This window comes from Orbicella faveolata, unplaced genomic scaffold (assembly GCF_042242905.1).
Source record: "Orbicella faveolata isolate gen_17 unplaced genomic scaffold, um_ofav_v1 contig_48, whole genome shotgun sequence".
Classification (NCBI taxonomy): Eukaryota; Metazoa; Cnidaria; class Anthozoa; order Scleractinia; family Merulinidae; genus Orbicella; species Orbicella faveolata.
In genome coordinates this window covers 2305001-2325392 of record NW_028301578.1, presented here as the reverse complement: position 1 = coordinate 2325392, position 20392 = coordinate 2305001, and the positions used below count along the sequence as shown (strand labels likewise).

At 39.7% G+C, this 20392-nt stretch overlaps 1 protein-coding gene and 1 long non-coding RNA gene across 6 annotated transcripts in view; one reads left to right on the top strand and one right to left on the bottom strand.

Moving 5' to 3' along the window:
- Position 1: 1 nt before the first annotated feature.
- Positions 2-9828, top strand: LOC149095941 (uncharacterized). Its single transcript, XR_016204658.1, has 2 exons — positions 2-4684; positions 5206-9828. It is a non-coding gene; the product is annotated as an uncharacterized LOC149095941 (long non-coding RNA).
- Positions 9371-20392, bottom strand: part of LOC110048837 (uncharacterized) — a 30018-nt gene continuing 18996 nt past the window's right edge. For all 5 annotated transcript variants that reach the window (XM_020754616.2, XM_020754619.2, XM_020754617.2 and 2 more), the window contains 13 exons: positions 20329-20392; positions 18785-18978; positions 18145-18221; positions 17971-17993; positions 17114-17183; positions 16445-16582; positions 16020-16135; positions 15207-15359; positions 14808-14972; positions 14064-14182; positions 13791-13849; positions 13299-13395; positions 9371-12954 (listed from right to left, as the gene is read on the bottom strand). The exon at positions 20329-20392 is cut by the window's right edge and continues 86 nt beyond it. In XM_020754616.2, coding sequence (XP_020610275.2) covers positions 12868-12954; positions 13299-13395; positions 13791-13849; positions 14064-14182; positions 14808-14972; positions 15207-15359; positions 16020-16135; positions 16445-16582; positions 17114-17183; positions 17971-17993; positions 18145-18221; positions 18785-18978; positions 20329-20392 — 1362 coding nt within the window. In that variant the 3' untranslated portion in view covers positions 9371-12867. The remainder of the gene's footprint in view (positions 12955-13298; positions 13396-13790; positions 13850-14063; positions 14183-14807; positions 14973-15206; positions 15360-16019; positions 16136-16444; positions 16583-17113; positions 17184-17970; positions 17994-18144; positions 18222-18784; positions 18979-20328) is intronic.

Sequence of the window (20392 nt, the reverse complement as noted above, 5' to 3'; positions counted from 1 at the left end):
GCGGAAATACGTTTTTTGACGTCACCGTAACTGGTCAGTGGTCACCACCATCAGGCTGTGTTGTCCTTCGATCGATCAGTTCTCCGAGATCAGTATTTTGGTTCGTTTTAAGGTCGAAAATATCCTTGATACTTCTCGTTATTGGTGAGTTTGACGTCCTTAAATGGGTTTTTAATACTCAAACAATGTTCCGGTAATGAATAGGGGTACAGGGGAGTCATTTTGTGTGGAGTAATGTGTAGTTTGCTGACTCGAGCCTGGATCGTGTTGCTTCAGTCGCCCTCGCCTCAGAATTGTCGAAAACAACGATGGACACGATGGGTATCCAGCAAAGCAGAAGATTGGTTCTGTATGAAGCTTTTGCAAGGATTTTGAAGACTAGTTGGATTGCAAGTGTAATTTGCATGAAATGGTTAAGGTACATGTAAGTCGGGACCGTTTTATTCACACTCACTTTGCGCCGACATGTGGTGCTTGTTCATTTAGACTATATTTCGCAACGCGTCAAAGAAACTTTGATAAGAATTTGTCTTTAAAGACTGGCTTGATTGGCGTTTCTATCACCTTTCTGACTTTCTGCGCCTTTTGGAACAGGTGAAATAATTTTTTTGTACCTGCCGTTTGCTGTCAGAATAAAACATTTGTTCATTTCATTCACAAGATATTTCTCTATCATTAAAGATTGTTTAAGCCTACATTTATATATAATGGTGGCGTTTGCGAAGGGAGTAGAGATCGAAAATATTGTGATTTGTTGGCCGCAGCGAACGCTGGAAATACTGAAAACATTCAAGACCGCTCAATATGTTCGGTTCATAGATCATTTTTCCTCGCTTGAGGTCTTTTTTGTTTACATCGATTACATGTTGATAGTACATGGAAATTTTCAAGACCGTTTCCTTGTACATGTATGCACAGGTAACTAAATATTTTAAAATGCCCAAACACCTGAATTTGTTTACACGAAACCGCTTCCACTTATGGGATGTGGTCAAGTTTCACAACTTTGGATGCTGAAAAGACATTCAACATTTCAGAGAGGCAGTAATCAACTCTTCAATGAAACCCACTAGTTTATTTTGTTTACTCAGTCATTTGAAGCTTTTCGATTTCTATTTCCCTATCTTATATGTGCAGTGTATCAACTGATATAAATAATTGACTGTTGTTGTTTTTCCTTTCATTTAATTTAATTCAGATGAGCTTTGCTCAATCACTACAAAATAAATTATTTTTACATTGTATGTGCTTAATGAATCAGACATGTACATATCACGTGCTTTGAATCAATATGACATTAATTATGATCCCCTTAGTCATAATATTGTATCATCCTCCCTTCTGTAAGATTCTTACTTAACTTGTAACCACTTTATTACAAGACATTATAGCACCTGATGGCAATAAATTATATAATTATATGTATTTATTTTTTTTCCTGTGATATTTGGCTAACAAGTGGGTTTGTTTATGCCACTGTGTCTCTGAATTCGCTTACTGTCGTCTACAAACCATTGGTAATATATCTTCGCTACATCCAACTCAGATACTAGACACAAAAGCATGTATTGAAGAACAGATACATTTCTTACAAATTAATATTTATTGCATTTAGTTCATCACTTAAGTTCTACAACATTGCTTTTCTCCGGTGAGAAATTTTGTGCAAAGTCTGAAGTTGTAAGTTGCAAAAACAAGTTCTGTCAATAATTGCGAATCACTTAAAATCAGGCTTTGGTACTGTAAACTGAATGGCGGAAAGCAAAGAAATTAGAAATTGTCTCAAATACACAAGTGATAAAAGAGATAAACTTGACTGAAATCTACAGACTCCTTTTTTTAGGTTTAGGGTTAAGGTTAGGCCTAAGGGACAAGGTGGGAGGTGCGGTGGCCTTGTGATTAGTGCGCTCAGCAATGGATCGAGCAGTCCGTGTTTGAGCCCTTGTCAAGGACACTGTGTTGTGTTTTTGGGCAAGACACTTCTACTCTCACGGTGCCTCACTCCACAAAGGTGTACATATGGGTACTGGTGAATATAATGCTGGGGGTAACCCTGTGATCGACTAGCATCCTATCCGGCAGGGGGTAGTAGAAATACTCCTAGTCGGTTCATGCTACAGAACCCGAGATAAGCCTGGCCTGATGGGTCACTTGGCTTTATGCAGACTTTACCTTTTACTTAGGGACAAGGTACTGCATCAAGTGGGGGAAGAGACAGCGGAGTCAGAACCTCCCACTTCCCATACCTCTATCTCTTGACTCCCACCCTTGTTCGTCCTGCTCCTGCCCCCTGTAAATTAAGAGACTCAAAACACATCTTAGTCATTTAGCTGCACACCCCTTGGGCATTTCCTTTTCCTTCGTTTTCAGCCTTGCTACTCTTACCCATGTCTTTCAAGTGAATGACCTATGACGTAACCACTGTCAAAGGGTTTCATTTTGGACCTCATTTTGAGCCCAAGGGTGAATTTTTCTTCGCCTGTCGGCCTAGAAGTCTCTAAAGACACTAAATGAAAGTCCAGTAACATTTTCAGTTCTTGTTTTTGAAAGTATTTGAAGCCTTAATGAATGACAAAAATTAGCATTTTGCATTTCTCTCCGGATTCTTGCCCCCTATTCTCCCGGGCTCCTGCCCCCTGCCTCTCCCCACCATCAACAGATGGCTGAATGTTCAGGAGAGGAGTTGCCATATGGAGAGCATTGGTCACTGTTCTCTCGGTGTTTTTACGGCACTGATGTTGTGGAAATCATCCATGGACAGTTTCTAAAAGGATTTATAACATAACTAAAGCAAAGCGCGCGCTCTGATTGGTTAATTTAGCGTCTACTATTTGCCCATGGGTGTATGCTGCTGACGTGTGTGCTGATGTTTACAAAGCAAATCTTTTGACAGACATTGTTTCCAAAGTAATGGTCGACGTTCTTTTGCCAGAAATGCGAAATTGTCTTCACAGTTGTCTGAAGATGAAACTTTGTCGAGTTACTGGTGTGCAGTCAGTTGTCATGAATAAATTTTGGCACGCTTGTTTTCTCTTGTCATGTAAGGCTACATGAACATTTTTGTGTGATGTAGCTCAATTAAAGGACTTCTGTCGTTCCAATGTCTCAATGTTATGTTATAAAACAAATGGTAAACGCCATAGCGTGCACTATTGAGTTATGGATGCACTTGGGAGGTTTGCTAAGCACTCAAGAAGCTAGAGTCGCACTTGGCTATCGCCTCGTGCGACTCTTACGCTTCTTTCGTGCTTAGCAACCTCCCGTGTGCATCCATAACTCAATAGTGCACGCTTTGGCGTTAAACATTTGTTAATTTTGCTGAGCCAAAATAGAAAAAAATGTACAATAGAAGAAGTTTTCTATTGGGAAATCCAGATAATAGTAATATGTAAACAATTAATCTTAGAAAGTTATGCAGAGTCTCAGGCTCTAAGGTAATGTGGTCAGACATTATCTGGGTGGCCTTTCAATCAGAAGATTGCTGTGTGAATACAGGGGGGATAGCCTATCTATAACTAAAAATGAAATTCATTTATTGAGTTTTAATTGGAAGTTGTTATTACCCAGATCTTATGGTAATTTCATTGTCTTGCAATAACATATGCATGTATTTTTAATTACCCTTTTAACAGCTTTGTATTCCATGTCTTCTGCCATCTTAAGATAATCAGATGTCATGTACTTCTTGTGGTTTTTTCTAATAGCTAAATAACTTTTTTTTCTAAACTCTAATAGCTATGCAACTAGTTTAAAATAATTTTCACACTTTAGAGAAGCTAAAAGCAAAATACAGAACTGCAACAATTCGAAATTATGACGAGAAACAAAGAAACAATAATAAACATGAAAATTTAAAATTTTATTTTCGCCAGCCTCAAGCTTACTGAAGTACAGTATAATTGAAATTGGATATTTTATGATAAAACATACCTCGGTGAATTCTTCCCCGAGTTGAGGCCAGATTTTGAACCCTTTTTGGGATTCAGTCCTACACTTGTTACACCAACATGTCCAAGATTTATACGAAGCACTGCTTCGATTTCGGCCAACTTCGTCCATAATTTGGTGATACCGAGTGGAGACAGGATGACCGTGTTTACTTACGCGAGTGCCCCCAATCGAACAAGTGGACGAACACGAGCTTGTCTTCCCGACGAATTTGATCGAAATGCCGTTGACATACCGATTCACACGGTTCAAGCCCATCAATTCAACAAACTTGAGAAGTTGATGTCCTCATAACACCGCTACAGCAACACAAAAGCTGCTTAGTTTTAGTCTTAGCGCACATCGTAACGTAAATTGCCACTGGCTCGCCCCTTGCGAGCATGAACTTTCACGAAACAACAACAATTTCACACCGTGTGCAAGTTCAGTTTGGCTTTGGCACAATATATAATATTAACTGAGAACTATCCAACAAATGAGCGGAGTTTAAAAGCTAAGTTTACAGTGTGCGCTCTAAGTTTTGTATCTTTTTCACTGTCGACAAGACTCGCTGCGATAACTGTAAAACTTGCAGGCATTTTGTAGTTTTGTTAAGGTGTACCGCTGACCAGCAAAATACTGTATCGGGCCCCAAAAAACGTATTTCCGCGGTGTCGGTTTCATAGCTTTTCCCAGCAGTTCCTGGTCCTTCCCGGTCATAAATAAAGAAATGTGCACGTAGACAACAGCACAACAGGTCAGTTGTCTCTTTTTATTTGCAATGCAGTCTGTAACAAGAGACTTACCTAGTTTACAACGCATAACTTCGGGCCGCGGTTGGCGCCGCGGTTGCATGCTTTTGAAACGAGGTCAGATTTGCCTTAACGGTTACAATTTTATTTACGCTAATAATTGGGGCTAATGTAATATTCTATATAGATCACACGATACATCAAATGTTAGGAAAATATACTGCCGGGTCCAAAGATCTTCGGAATGTATTCGGGAGATTCCCGGAGGTAAATCTTCGGTTAAACCGGAAAAATCAGTAAAATACCTCAGGTGACCTTCGTGACGTCTCAAATTAATCAAATAACTTCCTTTTAAAAAATCTTTGGAAAACTTTGGGTGATATTTAGTGAACTTTGGCAGTCCTTCGGATGACGTTTGGTGGTCTTCGGGAAAACAGGGAAGCACTTCGACGCGCACGATACAATATCACATTTGCATTGAAACTTTATATAATGAAGTATGGATGTACATTGTTTTATGTTTCAGTCACAGCTTCACCGGTTACTACTGTAGCCGAGAAGGATTTCTTGCAAACCTTGGTCTCCTCGGTTTCTGATTCTAATTATTTCGACATATTGATGTCACAAAGGATTACTGAGCCTCGGAAAACTGGTACAAGCGTGCTGTATAGGACGAAAGTCAGAACTTTACTAAACGTACTCCAAAGACAACATAGTCCACCAGAGTCTTTCCATGAAACAAAAACACCGGGCATTGAAAATGAAAACGCCCCGGAGGCGAATGTCAAAGATCTGCCAACTGAAGACCACACTGTAAGTAGCGGAGAGAAATCTAGGCAAAGTCTTGGGGGGACTGGACACAAGAGGCCATCGCCACATGGAACGGCTGTCGTGCGTCCTGGAATGAAGACATATTCAGGAATTCGTTGTTATGGATCAGGGAAACGGTTATTAACATGGAAAAAGCAAGCGGAACAGGAAGAAAAAAGGTCTGAGTCCAGGAGAGAGGAAGTTCCAGCGAGCCTGGATTCTCCGGCCCTTGTTATAGGGATCCTGGCAGGAATCTTGATGCTGTTGTTCAGTTTGATCTCACGTAGGGGCCAAACCACCCCCCTAATGTTTCATGAAGGCTATATTTGCTTGGTTTATATATTTCTCAACCAAGTTTGGCAGATGAGCTTTCTTTGTTCTCCAGTTTATTTTAATTTGGAAGTTGTGACAAAATGTCAGATTATGACGTCATAATTGATGACGTCACCAAAACGTGCTAGAATTTTTTGTCAAATCTGATTTAAAGATTATGTCATTGGAAAGGCCTTGACTCGAGGAGTAAAATACTGAAAACCGTTTTTTGCTGTGATGATTATTTTTTGAGATATGGTAAATTAAATATTTTGTTGTTGTCCCCCCCGGAATTTGCTTAACCATACTGTCCTTCTTAAGTCAGTCTCTCTGGTTTATTTTTTTCGGTTTTATTCTAAGAAGGCTAATAATCTAGAAAAATAGAAAGCTTGATGTTGTCAAAAATCGTATGGTTTTAGAAATTTGACTTTCCGCTTTGTTAGGTTGGTATTAAAAATAAAAAAAAACGGGTGATGTCACATGTTATGACGTAACAAAACTAATTTTAACGCAATAACGCTAGAGGGATAATTTTTTATCTCGATTTTATTCTTTATTTTTGCTTTAGTCATGTGGCACATCACATGTGAAACATAGCTGCATTTGCTGGAACAAAATTACGGCTCCAATTTGGGGATTTTTCTCAAGGGAGGGACCCTATATTTTGCAGAGTAATTTTTCATATTTAAAAATACCATATTTCATTTAATTTTTATGATATGGACAAAATTTTTTCAGGTTTCAACTCCCCTTGATGTGCTCTTTCCAACACATTGTAAAAAATATGCATATCAAAAACTTCAAAAGTGGCAAAAGACATGACGTCTCACTGTGACGTCACAACTTTGACATTTACTGACATTTTTTACGTAAATATAATTGGCAATTGGTCATCTGATCATCTGCTAAGTTTGGTGTAGAAAGAGTCAATACTTTTTAAGTAATCCGAAATAATGTGAAATACCCAAGAACTGACGAAACATTTGGGGGGTGGTTTGGCCCCTACGTGTCTGTGCTGTGTTGCTGTGGTAAGCTGAAAGCTGTATTTGAGTAGCTTATTGATCATTCTAGTTAAGAAACTGTGCGACAGTGAAATCGAACAACATTGTCTTAATGTTACCTGTCGAAACGTTCTCTCTGAAAGTTGGGCTGAGGTTTCTCCGATGAGGACCTCCCAAGGAGGGTGGGGGAAGGGGGCTCGCATGTTCCTTTGCTTTACCATTGTTGCCAAAAATCTTTTGTCAAAGTTTCTTTTAATAGTTAAGATATCCCTTGTTCTTTCAAATTAATTCGAAAAATATCCCTTGTACCCTTGAAGTAAATGATCATGATCACCCCTGGGAGGCCTTCCCCGATGTAGAGAGTAGTACAAGGAACGTTTCAGTGAGAATGGGTTCTCCTTGCAATTTCTAGACGTTATGACGTGAAGTCTTCCGCCAGTAAAACCAACTAGAGAAACAGAATCGAAGGTAACCGGCGATCAGATCGCAGGTTAAATTGAAAGTTGACAATCCCTCCTCCAACCACCCCCACGCGTCAGTTTCTTGCTCTGGCGACCTGTGGCACGCGTCTCAGGAACGTCTCTGTACAAACGGACTGTTTCAGTATTAAGTAATTCTGGCAAAGGCTTTCGTCTTAAACACTGATGATGTAGAATAATCATTGATTTAAACAATCAATATGTTTTGCATTCTTGATTTTTACATTGACATCTTACATTAACATCTACGTCCTGAGCACTAATTACAAAGACTTGAGCTGCTTTTTGGTCCACAAAGGTGTAAGAGTCCCTGGCGCTAACAGAACCGTCAATTTCGGTAAAATATCCATTGAAATTATATGACATGGAATCGCTTTCATTCTTTTTCATTTCTTTTTTGGTTTGTTTGTTTGTTTGTTTGTTTACCACGCCGAACTGTAAAAGGAAATCTCGAAGAACCAAAGATTCAGAACTCAGTTTAGTAAAAAACCCAGACTTCCTCAGACAACACATTTGTAAATTATGAAGCCTCTTCCTTTAACGAAGTAACCTTCGTCTCGGTGTAACCAAGGCTTTGCAATTCCACGAAATCTTCATCTCCTGAAACGTTGTTTTAGGAAGGCAAATCAGAAAGTACATCTTTGTCAGCCCGTCCTATGACGAACACAACAACCACATCTGAAAACTGGGTCACTCCTCAGAATCTACAGCCTTTCTGCGCAACAACAGTCAAGAGTCTGTTAAAGTAGGCGCATCACGGCAATGTAACGCACTGATGATTCTGTTCAAACCAACGACGGCGTGGTGAAATAAAACCACCTATTATTCATTTTAAGAAAGTTCTTAACCTTTTGTACCTGTTACCTTCATTCAATAAAATTACACTTGGCGGGATGGCCCCATGTGTCATGCGTCAAGACCAGAGATGAATACTGGAATGGTTCTCTCTGGTTGTAAATGTTTCTCATAAGTACGGAATCAGTACGGAAAAAAACATTCTGAGAAGTGATCAGCCACATATGCATTACTTAGTACGCAGAATCCTGTTTGTCATCGTCCCTGTGTAAACTTTAGCCTCGCTAGGATAAAATGATCTCTAGCTGCGATCCATGCTAAATCAAGATTTGTCAAAAATGTCGTTGACATGATGACGTACAAATCCGTTGGTTTTCTGGCATAAACAACCTCGTTTCCAGGGTTTTCGCTTTTCCTCCAAGAAGACCCTGAAAGCTATCACAATATCGGCTGCACACACCAAAACATCGACTGCGGATCGATAGTACCCTGTGAACAAGCTTTCCTTTAGACCTCACATGCCAGGGGCGAGTTTACTCGTACACTCGGTTTCGCCTTTCGCGCGTGACCCAAAGGTGTATATCAAATGATCCACTTGTTAGTTGTGGAGGGGAAAAGCTGTAAGCTTACTCTTTTCTTGACCCAAAGTTCGTCGCTCAACCGAGTAGCAAGCTGCATTTTTTCCTAATTTTTTTCAGGTGTTACACTGAGACTTCTCCGACCAAGGCCACTTGAACAAACTCATTGCAAATTGACCACTGGCAGTTTACTAAATAATGTGTTGCCTTTGTAATGTACGGCTTAATTAATTACATGGATGATTTATTCGAAAACTATTGTTAACCTCCACCATTTATATTCGTTACATTTGTAGAAAGTTTTGTCGGGCGGCCTTGGTTTGAGTAGTCGCGCTGTAAGTGAATGAAGTGATAGTTTAGTATGAGGCTGACAAAGTGCATCCAGGCGAACTGGTTCCATGGATGTCCTGTGGTGGAAACTAAAGAAACAGTAAATGATAACAGCGAAACGCATTTTCCTTTGTTGTGAAATGTCAGTGTTGAGAACATAAAATAATAAGAAATAGATAAAATAATGTTAAAAAACGCTAGTGTTAATTTGAAATAACCTTCCCAGCTAGACTTGTATCCAGTATCTATTTAATTTATAGACTGGACTTTTTCGACCGTTCCTATGACACTCTGCGCGCCTTAATTCACTCTAGTATCCAACCTTCTTTTAAATAGCGACTGGGTACGAGTATGCTCTCCACCCACAAAAAAGAAGGAAGACAGAGTTCGAGACGCATTTTATTTGCAAATCTTCTCAAGAGTTGTTTCATTTGAATATTAAGCTCGCATCAAATTATTCTTCACTTCTAAATAAAATTATTTCCTACCTACACATTGTTTTAGAGGTATAAACTGTCAATTCTCTATCACTATTTAGATACACCACAGTTCAAAATATAACATAAATCGTTATTAAAAACTATATACTACCTAGGTGATCAAAGTCTGGCTTTTTGTTTGGGAGATCGGGTAACAATGCCCGAAAATTCATTATTGCATGAAATTATACTCGCTTTTAACCTGCGATGGATTGCGCAGTATATGTGAAGCCTTTGTGCAGCTTCTACTCTGCATTCTCCGCTTGCCTTCTAGTTTTAGAAAAATTTGTGATTCCAGAAGCTAATTTCAGTTAGAGCGGTTTTCAGCTGAATGCAATAAAACCAAAACCAAAGTAATCACTTTAGCCAATCACAAAGGACAGAGGCAGTCCCGTGAACCAATCAAAACTCGAAGTAATTACATGTAGCTGACCCAAAGCGCGGGAAAACGCGTGCGAGCGAGTCATGATTGGTTTTGAATTTACTTCTAATTGGATGAAAAAGTGGCGCGAGATTTTTAAGCCAATCGTGTGGTGTAGTAAGTGCAAAGCCAATTACTTTTCGACACTCAAGTGAAAACCGCTCTGATATATGGCATTGCATTTGGCAGTATAGTTTTACAATTATTACGAGTTATGGGTGATTTAATTTTAAGGGCATGAAATTAAATATCATTAACTTACGTTACAACTACTACTTGCATACAACTACATTTACTGGCAGTAGAATCTACAGCATGGAATCATATTAAATTGATATTACATTGTCTACTATGGTATAGAGGGTTTTCACATGATGTCACGGTAGCCATGTTGGTGTCCCAAACCAAACCTGTACACAATTTCTTTTGCTCCAATAAATTTGCATGGCTGCTGGCCACGTGAGTGAAAACGCTCTATACCGGATTAATACAAAATTCTTAGAATAAAATTTAAATGCATGCAATTTGTATAAGTAATCAAATGATTTCGAGTGCAGTTTGGAATAAGAAAGCACGAGTAAATATTTCAATGACTAAAAAATATTGCACGAGCCCATAGCAGTCTTTCAAAAATTTACGATCGCTTATTTATTCCAAATTGCAGCCCGAAAAATCATTTGATTACTTGTTAATAATATAAATGCCATTTAATTTCAACTTTAACTTTTTGCACACAATTTCAACCCAGTTTCTACACTGTTTGGAATCAATTGATTTGCTCTAAGCCAATTATGTTCATAATTGCGTTGCATCATATCGCATGACATTTGAATTAATCACGTGGGATTACAATCAATTGCTTGGAATTTCATTTAATTGCACAACAGTAAATTAACACTGATGCTGATTTCATTTCGCCGTCAGTTTCAAAGTGTAGACTATTCTTTATCTCATTCACGAGCGTAATAGGACACGTTTCTCTTTATTCAATTGTTAAAATTTCGAAGCTTGAAATTACCAAGTATCTTCAGAAGCCAGAAAAAAAAGCTACACTAAGATTCAGAAATACCATTTCGGTTAGATTTCAAAGTAGACCATTTTTCAATGAATTCCGTAAAACCAACAAAACCGTATACAACTTGATGGCTGTACTTCATTATAGTTTTATTCTCACAGTTTAAAGATTAATTACGTGGTTCATCCTCGGTGTAAGAAACTGTCGTAAAATTCACAGAGACGCAAATAAAACAAACTACAAAAACTTAAAACAACAAAAATGGCTCAAAAACAAAGAAACACTTCACAAGTTTCTACACCGAGGTACACTGTATGGTGCACTATTAGCAGTAACTCCGACCTTGTTTTGGGTTAATTTAATAAACTAATTTGTTTCTTAATGCAAAATTGGGAGTTTAATTTTCGATAATTTTCAGTGGGCTAGTTCGCACTTAATGTTTTGTCGTGATTATTGTAAATCAAACTCAACACCCAAACAACAACAACAACAACAACAACAACAACAATAATAGCAAAAAACTCATTAATCACCGGCTTTGAATTTGATTGGATTTGAACATTCACTAAAGAGCGGTTTTCGAACCAAAGACAAATCAGTGGCAGAGGCTTATCGCAACAAACTCCGCAATAAAACAGTGAAAACAAAACGGAAATACACGTGACCGGCCCCAAGTGCGGGAAAACGAGCGTGACTAAGTCACATTTAAGTTTGTATCACCCTGATTGTACGAAAGGGTGGCGTGACTATTTTAGACCAATTATCGAGTGTAGTAAAGAAAACCCGATGTAAGTCTGCAGTACTTTCGAGTCCCTGCTCTCTCTGCACACTATTGTGAACGACTAATAGTGACAAACGCATATCTGTCACGCCTTACGTCTCTTCTTTCATCTGTTTAATTTTTTAAGAGCTGTTTCACAATTATTTTTGAATTTTTACCCATTCAGTTTACTTAAGCTGTTGCATCGCTTTGAAGTTGGTTCATCCCGCAACGTGCATTCACGTAAACCAATCAGCGTAAAGGCATTTCCTTCCTAAACAATCACCGCAAAACGCGTCTTGGCGTCAGCAACTCTTCCCCCGCTTCTAATCAGTTGCATGTTTCTTGTACCTTTTAACACCGCAGTTATTTCCCTTCGGTTTGAATTTATTACTTTACTGCCACAATTGGAAAACTACTATTATTCTTAATTCAGTAGATCTCAAGATATCTTAAAAATTTACCTCCTGTTGGTAAATTATCGCACTGTTGCACGTTGCTTTCTATTCATCAATTTAAATTTCACATTCCTGTCATTCCACACGAGAAAATTTTATTCATCCAAAATAATAATGATAAAAAATCACTTTCCGTGATTTTCGTTGCAAGCCATATGCAAAGAAGATGTCCGTTGCCAAAACATTTGTCATCAGAAACCTTTCCGATACAACCGCAGGTTTTTCCTAATTCAAGAAAGATGTTCACTTTTTTCGAGTTTCTCTCCTTTTGAGATTATCAACACAAACAAATTAACTGGAAGCCTTTAAATTGGATTATCTAGAAGAGATTACAAATCGTCTCAAAACAGGAATAAAGTTCATACGTATCTTCTCATTTCTAGAGAAAGGCATGCACTCATTCAAACGCCGATATTTTTCTTTTTAGAGGCATATGAATTCGCAATAAATTTGCAACAGGGATTGTAACCGGGGATTTGTTCTCCCTGGGTTTATTTCAACCCTAAAATCCTCCGGTGGGGTATTACCAGAGGTTTGCCAGTTTCTCACCGAATGGTCGTTCTAATTGTGCGTGTTAATACCTCTTATACTGTGCTTTTACTTCAGCAAACTTACTTGCTAAAAGGTTTCCCTTTGTCACTCTAGCTTTTAAAAACACAGGCAAACAGCACTGAAATGATCTCATTAAAAATTACACAATATTTCTTATAAACTAATCGAATTAAATATCTGGAATTTCGTGGCAAGAAGTTAGAAAAGACCAGCTTTCTTTCTGAGGTTTGTCTTCTTCCACATTGGCAGAACATCAAATGCGCTTCTGGTCATATTAAACGCTTTCTGCAAAGTGGAAAATATAGATATGTTGTTACCGTCGCTCGCTCCTTTCTTAAACAAACAAACAATCAATCAATCAATCAAAGAAAGAAACAGTTGATCGATGGAACGAACGAACGTAACGTAACGTTCATAACGAACGCACGAAAGTAACCAACGAACTAACGAGTCAGCGAACGAACGTTCGTAACGAACGAACGAACCAGCAAATAAACGCTAGAACGTAACGAAAAAACGAATCAGCGAACGAACACACTAACGTAACCAACCAACAAACGAACCAACGAACGAAAGGAGAAAGAACCTTAACGTAGGCATAAAAAGAAAAACACTGTCGAGCTTTTTACCTGAAAATCGTCAGCATTTAGATACACTTCAAGTCTGGACGGATCAACTCCTTCAGGGGGAGGTTTTTGTTTCAATTCTTCCAGGGTATATTCCGTCCTAGAATTCAAAATACATAATTTGTACAGTCGAGCTACGGCCACTAACATACCCCACCTCGAAAGGTAAAAGGTAAAGTCTGCGTCAGGCCAGTGGACCATGCAGCCGGAGCTTATTCCGGTTTCTATAGCATGAAGCGACTAGGAGTATTTCAACCCCCCTGGATGGGATGCAAGTGCATTGCAGGGTTAGCCCCAGCATTACCTTCACCGGTACCCATTTACACAGTCGGGTGGAGAGAGGCACTGTACTCACAGTGCCTGGCCTGAGAACACACCGCAATGACCAAGTACGCTAGCTACACCAATTACAATTGAATAGCGTGCACTAATTTAAATCACTTTATCGTCATAAACATAGATGCCCGACAAAACCCTTTTCTGAATTTTACAAACCTGGAGAGCTTGGCAAGTTCTGTTTCCACCTTCAACGTATCGCCGTCAAGTCGACCAGTCTAAACAAAATCAAAGCAAATGCAACAAGAAAATTCCAGGGCTTTTCTACAAAACAATATCGTTTGAAGTGGAAGAGTGTTGTGTTTACAATAAGAATTGCGAAGGGGCCTGGGAAAAAGGGCTTCAATGGGATTTAAAGTCATGGCCTCCGACCAACTGATTCGATGGTCTGGGAACTGAATCTTTGCGTTAAAGAATTTCGGATTAACCTACCGCTCGGTTTATTTTGGCCACATCAGGCCGATCTTCCCAGAATGGGAAAAGATTCTTGAAAGACTTCGGTTCCAAACCAGCAAACACAATAAATACTTGCGAAAAGTCACGCTTCAACTCTACAAAAAAACAACAACAACAACAAATAATAAGTGAAAACTGAATTTGATTTCTCAACGTGATTCCGTTGCGTGACCTCCCCCTCCCCCTCCCCCTTGTTATCCCATGGGAGGATAAAATTCAACCCCAAAACTAGAACTAGATTCCCGTTGTAAGTTAATAAACTTGTAACAAAGTATCCAAACCTCCCAATTATGCCCCCTCGCCGCCCAGGTAGCACATCATTCAACCACAACATGTAAACCCCGCCGTTAACAACATACAAATGAATGAAGAATCTTAGATCTCTGAATCTCGATACATCTCCAGGTTAAAGGATATTACCCCTTTCCCATAATCAAAGCAACACTTCATTCAAACCTCGCTAGTATCTCCCCAGAATCCCAGTTCATCTCCCTGTCCGGATTCCCTAGATATTAGCAGATCATTTAAGCGCTACAAGTACCTGCCCCATTCCTTAACTTTCAGTTATCCCGCCTTCCCTCGAGAAAGTAACACCTTGGCTTAGGGTGCAGTAGCCCACGTGTAGCCGGACCCACACCCCGAGGAAAAACGGGCTGTTCTTCCACCTGGGGCGGGGTGGGTACGGCTTCACGTAGACTAAGGTGCAGCAGAAGCTTATACCTTCAGCATAAGACTTGATCGTCTCCATTGCCAGTCGTCTGTCATTACTCCACCTTGTCTCCGCGGAGCCTGTGGTAGAGGCTCTGGACTCTGAATCTTCATCACTCTGCGGCCACCAACCATGCCAGAGGTATATCACATGAACAGCATCCACCATGAACAGGGCTAAAGATGAAAAAAAGTAAATATCTCCATCGACCACGAGGGTAAAGTAAGCTGTGGTCAAGTTCCGAAACAGTTACAAATAATGATATCTAAAAATACTGGCAACATTGACTCCCGACGCTTATTGCTTTGGCTTAGTGTAAGTTGATCTTCATAAGACTAAAACATTTTTTGTTTGCAATTTCTTTCGCAAGACAATGAACATTTAATTATTACCTGGCATTTAATTCTTACCTGGCTGATCAGCCGTATATAGTTGTGATTGTAGAATCGGATAAGGCGTGGTGTGTTCTGATCTACCCGGGTTCAGCACTTCAGTAGCCTCAAACGAACCACTTGTACTCCTTAAGTTGAAAACGCGCATCGTATGTTCGTGTTTCTTTGAATCTGGAAAAAAAATGGATGCACAAACATGATAGAGCGGGTTTTTTCAGTGTCGAAAAGTCATTGATTTTGCATTACTTCGCTACACGACTGGCTTTAAAAAGAGGCGCCACTTTTTTCACCCAATCAGAAGTAAAACCAAACCCAATTGTGACTCTCTCGCACACGTTTTCCCGCGCTCCGCGTCAGCTACATGTAATTACTTCAAGTTTTGATTGGTTCATTGGATTGTCTGTGCCTTTTGTCATTGGCTAGAGTGATTACTTTTAAGTTGGTTTTGGTTTGACGACACTAAATTGAAAACTGCTATAAAGAGTTAGTTATCATCTAGACTGACAGAAATATTGAGGAGCCAGGTATTGACTTTGGTGTAGCTTGCATATTGCGATAAAATAAAGAAATATTGTTAATACTTGCAAAAAGAACGGCAAAACTTCTTACTCAATATTGACTCAAGACTCATCTTTTACAAACAGAAAGGAGTTGCGATAACATGGTTGCCACAGACATCAGTTTTCAAAATTCCCCGACTTTTCACTGACTTTTCCCTGATAAAAATATAATTCCCCTTGAAGAATATTTTTTTCCCTGACCTTTTCCTGAACCGTGGAAACCCTGGATAACTCGCGCGTAAAATACACAAAATTGTACAACAATACAAACCTGCAGAAAGTGACGTAAAGTTTGCTTTTCCACCTAGAACGTTCCAAAAGTCTTTGCTTTCTTCTCCTTCAGAAACCTCTTTGGCTTTATATTCCTTGGAATATTGCTTATTAAACCTTTTTTCGGACAGGAAAAAAAAATGAGGGAAAAGGGAAAATGAGAGAAAATGAGGCACAAGGTTACTCGGATATGGCCCATTGACCAGTGGACTGAAAGCAAATGGGACTGGAGTTGAGCTTAGTGAGTCAGAGACCACACTTGCTCTCATGCTGATAGGTCTTAGTGAATTTTCGGATTGTCTACGCAAATTCCGACAGAGCAGCAAAATTATCGGAAACACTTCGGGAAATACGATAAACGTCTGTTAAGAGCGAAATTCGTTTCCTTGCCTAGAAAACGCTAAAACGCCAAGGTTTCAAACTTACCATTTTTTAAGTCTTTTTGCAGCACTAACAGCGACTTGTTTGGTAGAAGAAGGTGATTTGCACCCGTGCCAAGCGTGCAAGATAGATTTCTTGTTGTCTGCTACCACAAACGATGTCCGGGATCTCAGAGACGATGAACTGTAAAAACAAAAAGACAAAATATTGTCTTCAGCTCTTAGCATCGCATCAGCCATTCCAGGTGGACAGACGCACGGTAATATTGAATCTACTTGTTTTATATAATTAAGAAACAAAAAAGAGTGTTAGTGACGTCTTCTATGCGTCTGTCCTTCAATAGATCATATGTAAGAACCACTCAAAATGCGAGAATATTTACCAAATAAAGAAGCCTCAGCCGTGTATTACACTGTTCTGAAACACGACGGGCATTTGAGAACACGAGAAAAAAAATTTAGAAAACACGAGACGCAGGCGAGTGTTTTCTGCATTTCTCGAGTGTTCTCAAATATCCGGAGTGTTTTATCACAGTGTAATACACGGCTTAGGCTTCTTCATTTGCTTTATCATATAGAGGTAATGTGGCGTAAAACAATAGAACACGCTTTTTCTATGTTTTATATTCTGATAAAACATGGGTTTTTGACCAATCAGAGCGCACACAGGGTCCTATCTATATTCCAATTTGAGTTATTATATGGATAACCTCACCTTGCTGGTATCTGTAATAAATAGACCTCTTCAGGATGTTCATTTCGCACAATGAACAGTGATCCATCTCCTTGACGACAACATCAACAGCAACAACAAACAAACAAAAAACAAAACGAAACGAAACGAAGAAAGAAGCGTGTTAATTAATCGTCTTTATAAAATAGTACAGAAACACACAAAACGATGAACTTGTTGATGAACAATGTTTTGATGAATGAACCGGCCAGAAATAACTGGCTGAAATCTCGGGTAAAATACTTGAGCTAGGGAAGGCTAAACATTCCTCATCCAGCAATATGTCAGATAAAAATGAATGCAAGTTTAGAGGAGGCTTTAAGATCGATTTTTACAACTTTTTTGTTTCTCCACCAATCAGTGAGCAAATGAGACAACGCACGTGCAATTTATCGAACGTCGCACTCAGACCCGACCCACACTACGCCGGAGGAATATAAAAACGGCGCCTTCACTCTGAAAACGCATCAAATTTTTTCCGTCCACACTACGCCAGAGAAATTTGAAAACGCACCAATCACCGGTCATTTTTTATTTGTGTTTGACGAAAACTTGGTCAGGGGAATCACATGATTATCGTGACGTCATCGCTTTCGAAAAGCTCCGTTTTCAAAATGTTCTTCGTCCACAATAACACGCAAAGTCGGCGTTTCCAAAAAAAGCTCCGTCTTCGTCACGAATTATTCAGCGTAGTGTGGACGAGGCCTTAGTTACTTTGATTCTCCGCCTACCCAGCTAACTCAAATTAAACTGACTAGCGTCGACGTTGCAATCAGACTGTAATTTACTGTATTATACATGCTCTTGAAAAAAATCTTTATTAACAAGTAAATTCGTACCTGTTTCCTCTTGAGAGTCTTTCCTACAAAGTAAACAAAAAGTAAAAACCAAAAATCCTCAATATTCGTTTCTAATGCGATAATGAAGTCAATTATGATATTATCTACTTATTTTTCACGTTTCAACACCTAGATAAAAGCAATTTTTTTTTAATCTATTGTTTTAGGACTTACTTTCCTAAGTGAACAACCATCTTTCCTTCAAACAATCTGGTGAAACAAGGAGGTTCCTTGCCTTGAGCGACCAGCACCTAAAAAGACAAAAAATTGAATATCTGGTTTTGACATTATAACGAGTTAGCCTTTCATGTTGTTTGTGTTTGTTTCGAAATTTGAACTTTAACCCGTGCGATTTTGGACAAAATATTGATCTAATTTCTCACTTGGTTGAACGAACGAGGAACAAAGGAACAGAAGAACAGAGGAACCGAGGAACCGGGAAACCGGAGAACCGGGGAACCGGGGAACCGGAGAACCGGAGAACCGGGGAACCGGGGAACCGGAGAACCGGAGAACCGGAGAACCGGAGAACCGGAGAACCGGAGAACCGGAGAACCGGAGAACCGGGGAACAGAGGAACAGAGGAACAGAGGAGCAGAGGAGCAGAGGAACAGAGGAACAGAAGAACAGAGAAACAGAGGAACAGAGGAACAGAAGTACAGAAGTACAAAAGTACAGAGGAACAGAGGAACAGAAGTACAGAGGCACAGAGCAGGGCAAACGAACAAGGGCACGAACGAACGAGCGAACGAACGGACGAATGAACGACCGAAGGAGCGAGCAAGTAAGCGAATAAACTAGAACAAAGTCATACCTGTGGTCCTTTATCAGAGTCCAATTCAACAGTCATCAGCGCGGCAGTTCCTTTCTCGTTCAGAGTGCTGTCTTTTCCTTGCCAGAAAAAGTAAGCGACTTTGTCACGGCCAACATCTTCGTAACGAGACTGTTTGCCTTTCAATGTCTTCACGCCTGTCAGTTTCACACAATACTTCCACCGCACCACGTAACCTAGCAACAAAGGAGTGTATTAATAAATGTAGATACTACAGTACTATAATATTTGGAAATGATCGAGATAGGGGGCTTGTTTGGGATGATGCATTCATAAATTTGCACAAGAGAGACAACTTGGAGCTGTTAAGAAATTAGTTAGGGACGAACTCGTGGACCATTCAAGCTAAGAAACGAAATACCGAACGCACACGAAGGCATTCGAGCACGCACAAACGAACGAAGCGAATGGCAAACGTCACTTCTCGGGAGACCTTAGTTCAACTCATCAGTCAAGCTTGTAAATAGCCAACTGGTCAGCCTCCCACAAGTTGGGATTTTTAAGCCTATTATGTTTAAAATACTCGTTTCGTTCAGTTTAAGTAGCATGCCTGAGAACTATCTACAGGTTTTGCTAAGTGCATTGACCACTATAAACGTTCGACAACATTTGTTGTAACATTCCCTCCTTACACATTTCTGAAAGGGAAAAATGAAATTTTCGAAAACGGACTTGCTGTCCAACAGACGTGTAAAGTAAAAGCGGTGAATTGGTACAGATAGCTACGCAATAGTGCTATCCATACAAAGCAAATTCATTTGTAGTAAAGAGTAATCTAATCCAGTAAGATTAGTTACAATAGAACACATGTATCGGCCGATTTTAGAGACGCGTTATATGAGATAGGGTGCTTTCTAGGTCCAAACGCAGCGCTAATTAGAGTAGCGCGCCTATCAGAAAGTCAAAGTTAAATCGAATCATTATGGTATGCAGTGGACCATAGTGTCTGTGTGGATACTTTTTCCACGAGCAAGGATTGCCGGTAAAATGAGTAACATTGCTGCATACACAGTGAAACCTTCTGTCAGTAGGTACTCTTTGGGCTGCTTGGGAACTCTATTTTTACGGTTAGCCTTACCGTCCACACTAATCCGTCATGAAAACGGAGCTCTTTGACAACGCTCTTCAAATCGGAGGAATCTGAAAACGCCGGCTTTGCGTTTTAGTTAGGAGGAAAAACATTTTGAAAACGGAGCTCTTCCGAAAACGATCACGTCACGATAATCAAGTGATTTCCCTGACCGAGTTTTCCTCAAACACAAATCCAAAATGACCGCTGATTGTTGCGTTTTCAAATTTCTCCGGCGTAGTGTGGACGGAAAACATTTGATGCGTTTTCAGAGTGAAAACGCCGTTTTCAAATTTCTCCGGCGTAGTGTGGATGGGGCCTAAGTGTTCGTGAGAGGTGTCCGTCAGAGATGCTCAACCGTACTTAAAGCTCTTTAAAAGGGGAAGGGGGGAGGGCATTACCCCCCCCCCCGGAAACATAGATAAAAGTGAATAAGGAAGGGGGTGCGTCAACTTACCTTCTGACGAGAAGAAATGACCATATTCCTCTTCCGGGAGCAGCTGATACGAATATTCTTTGAC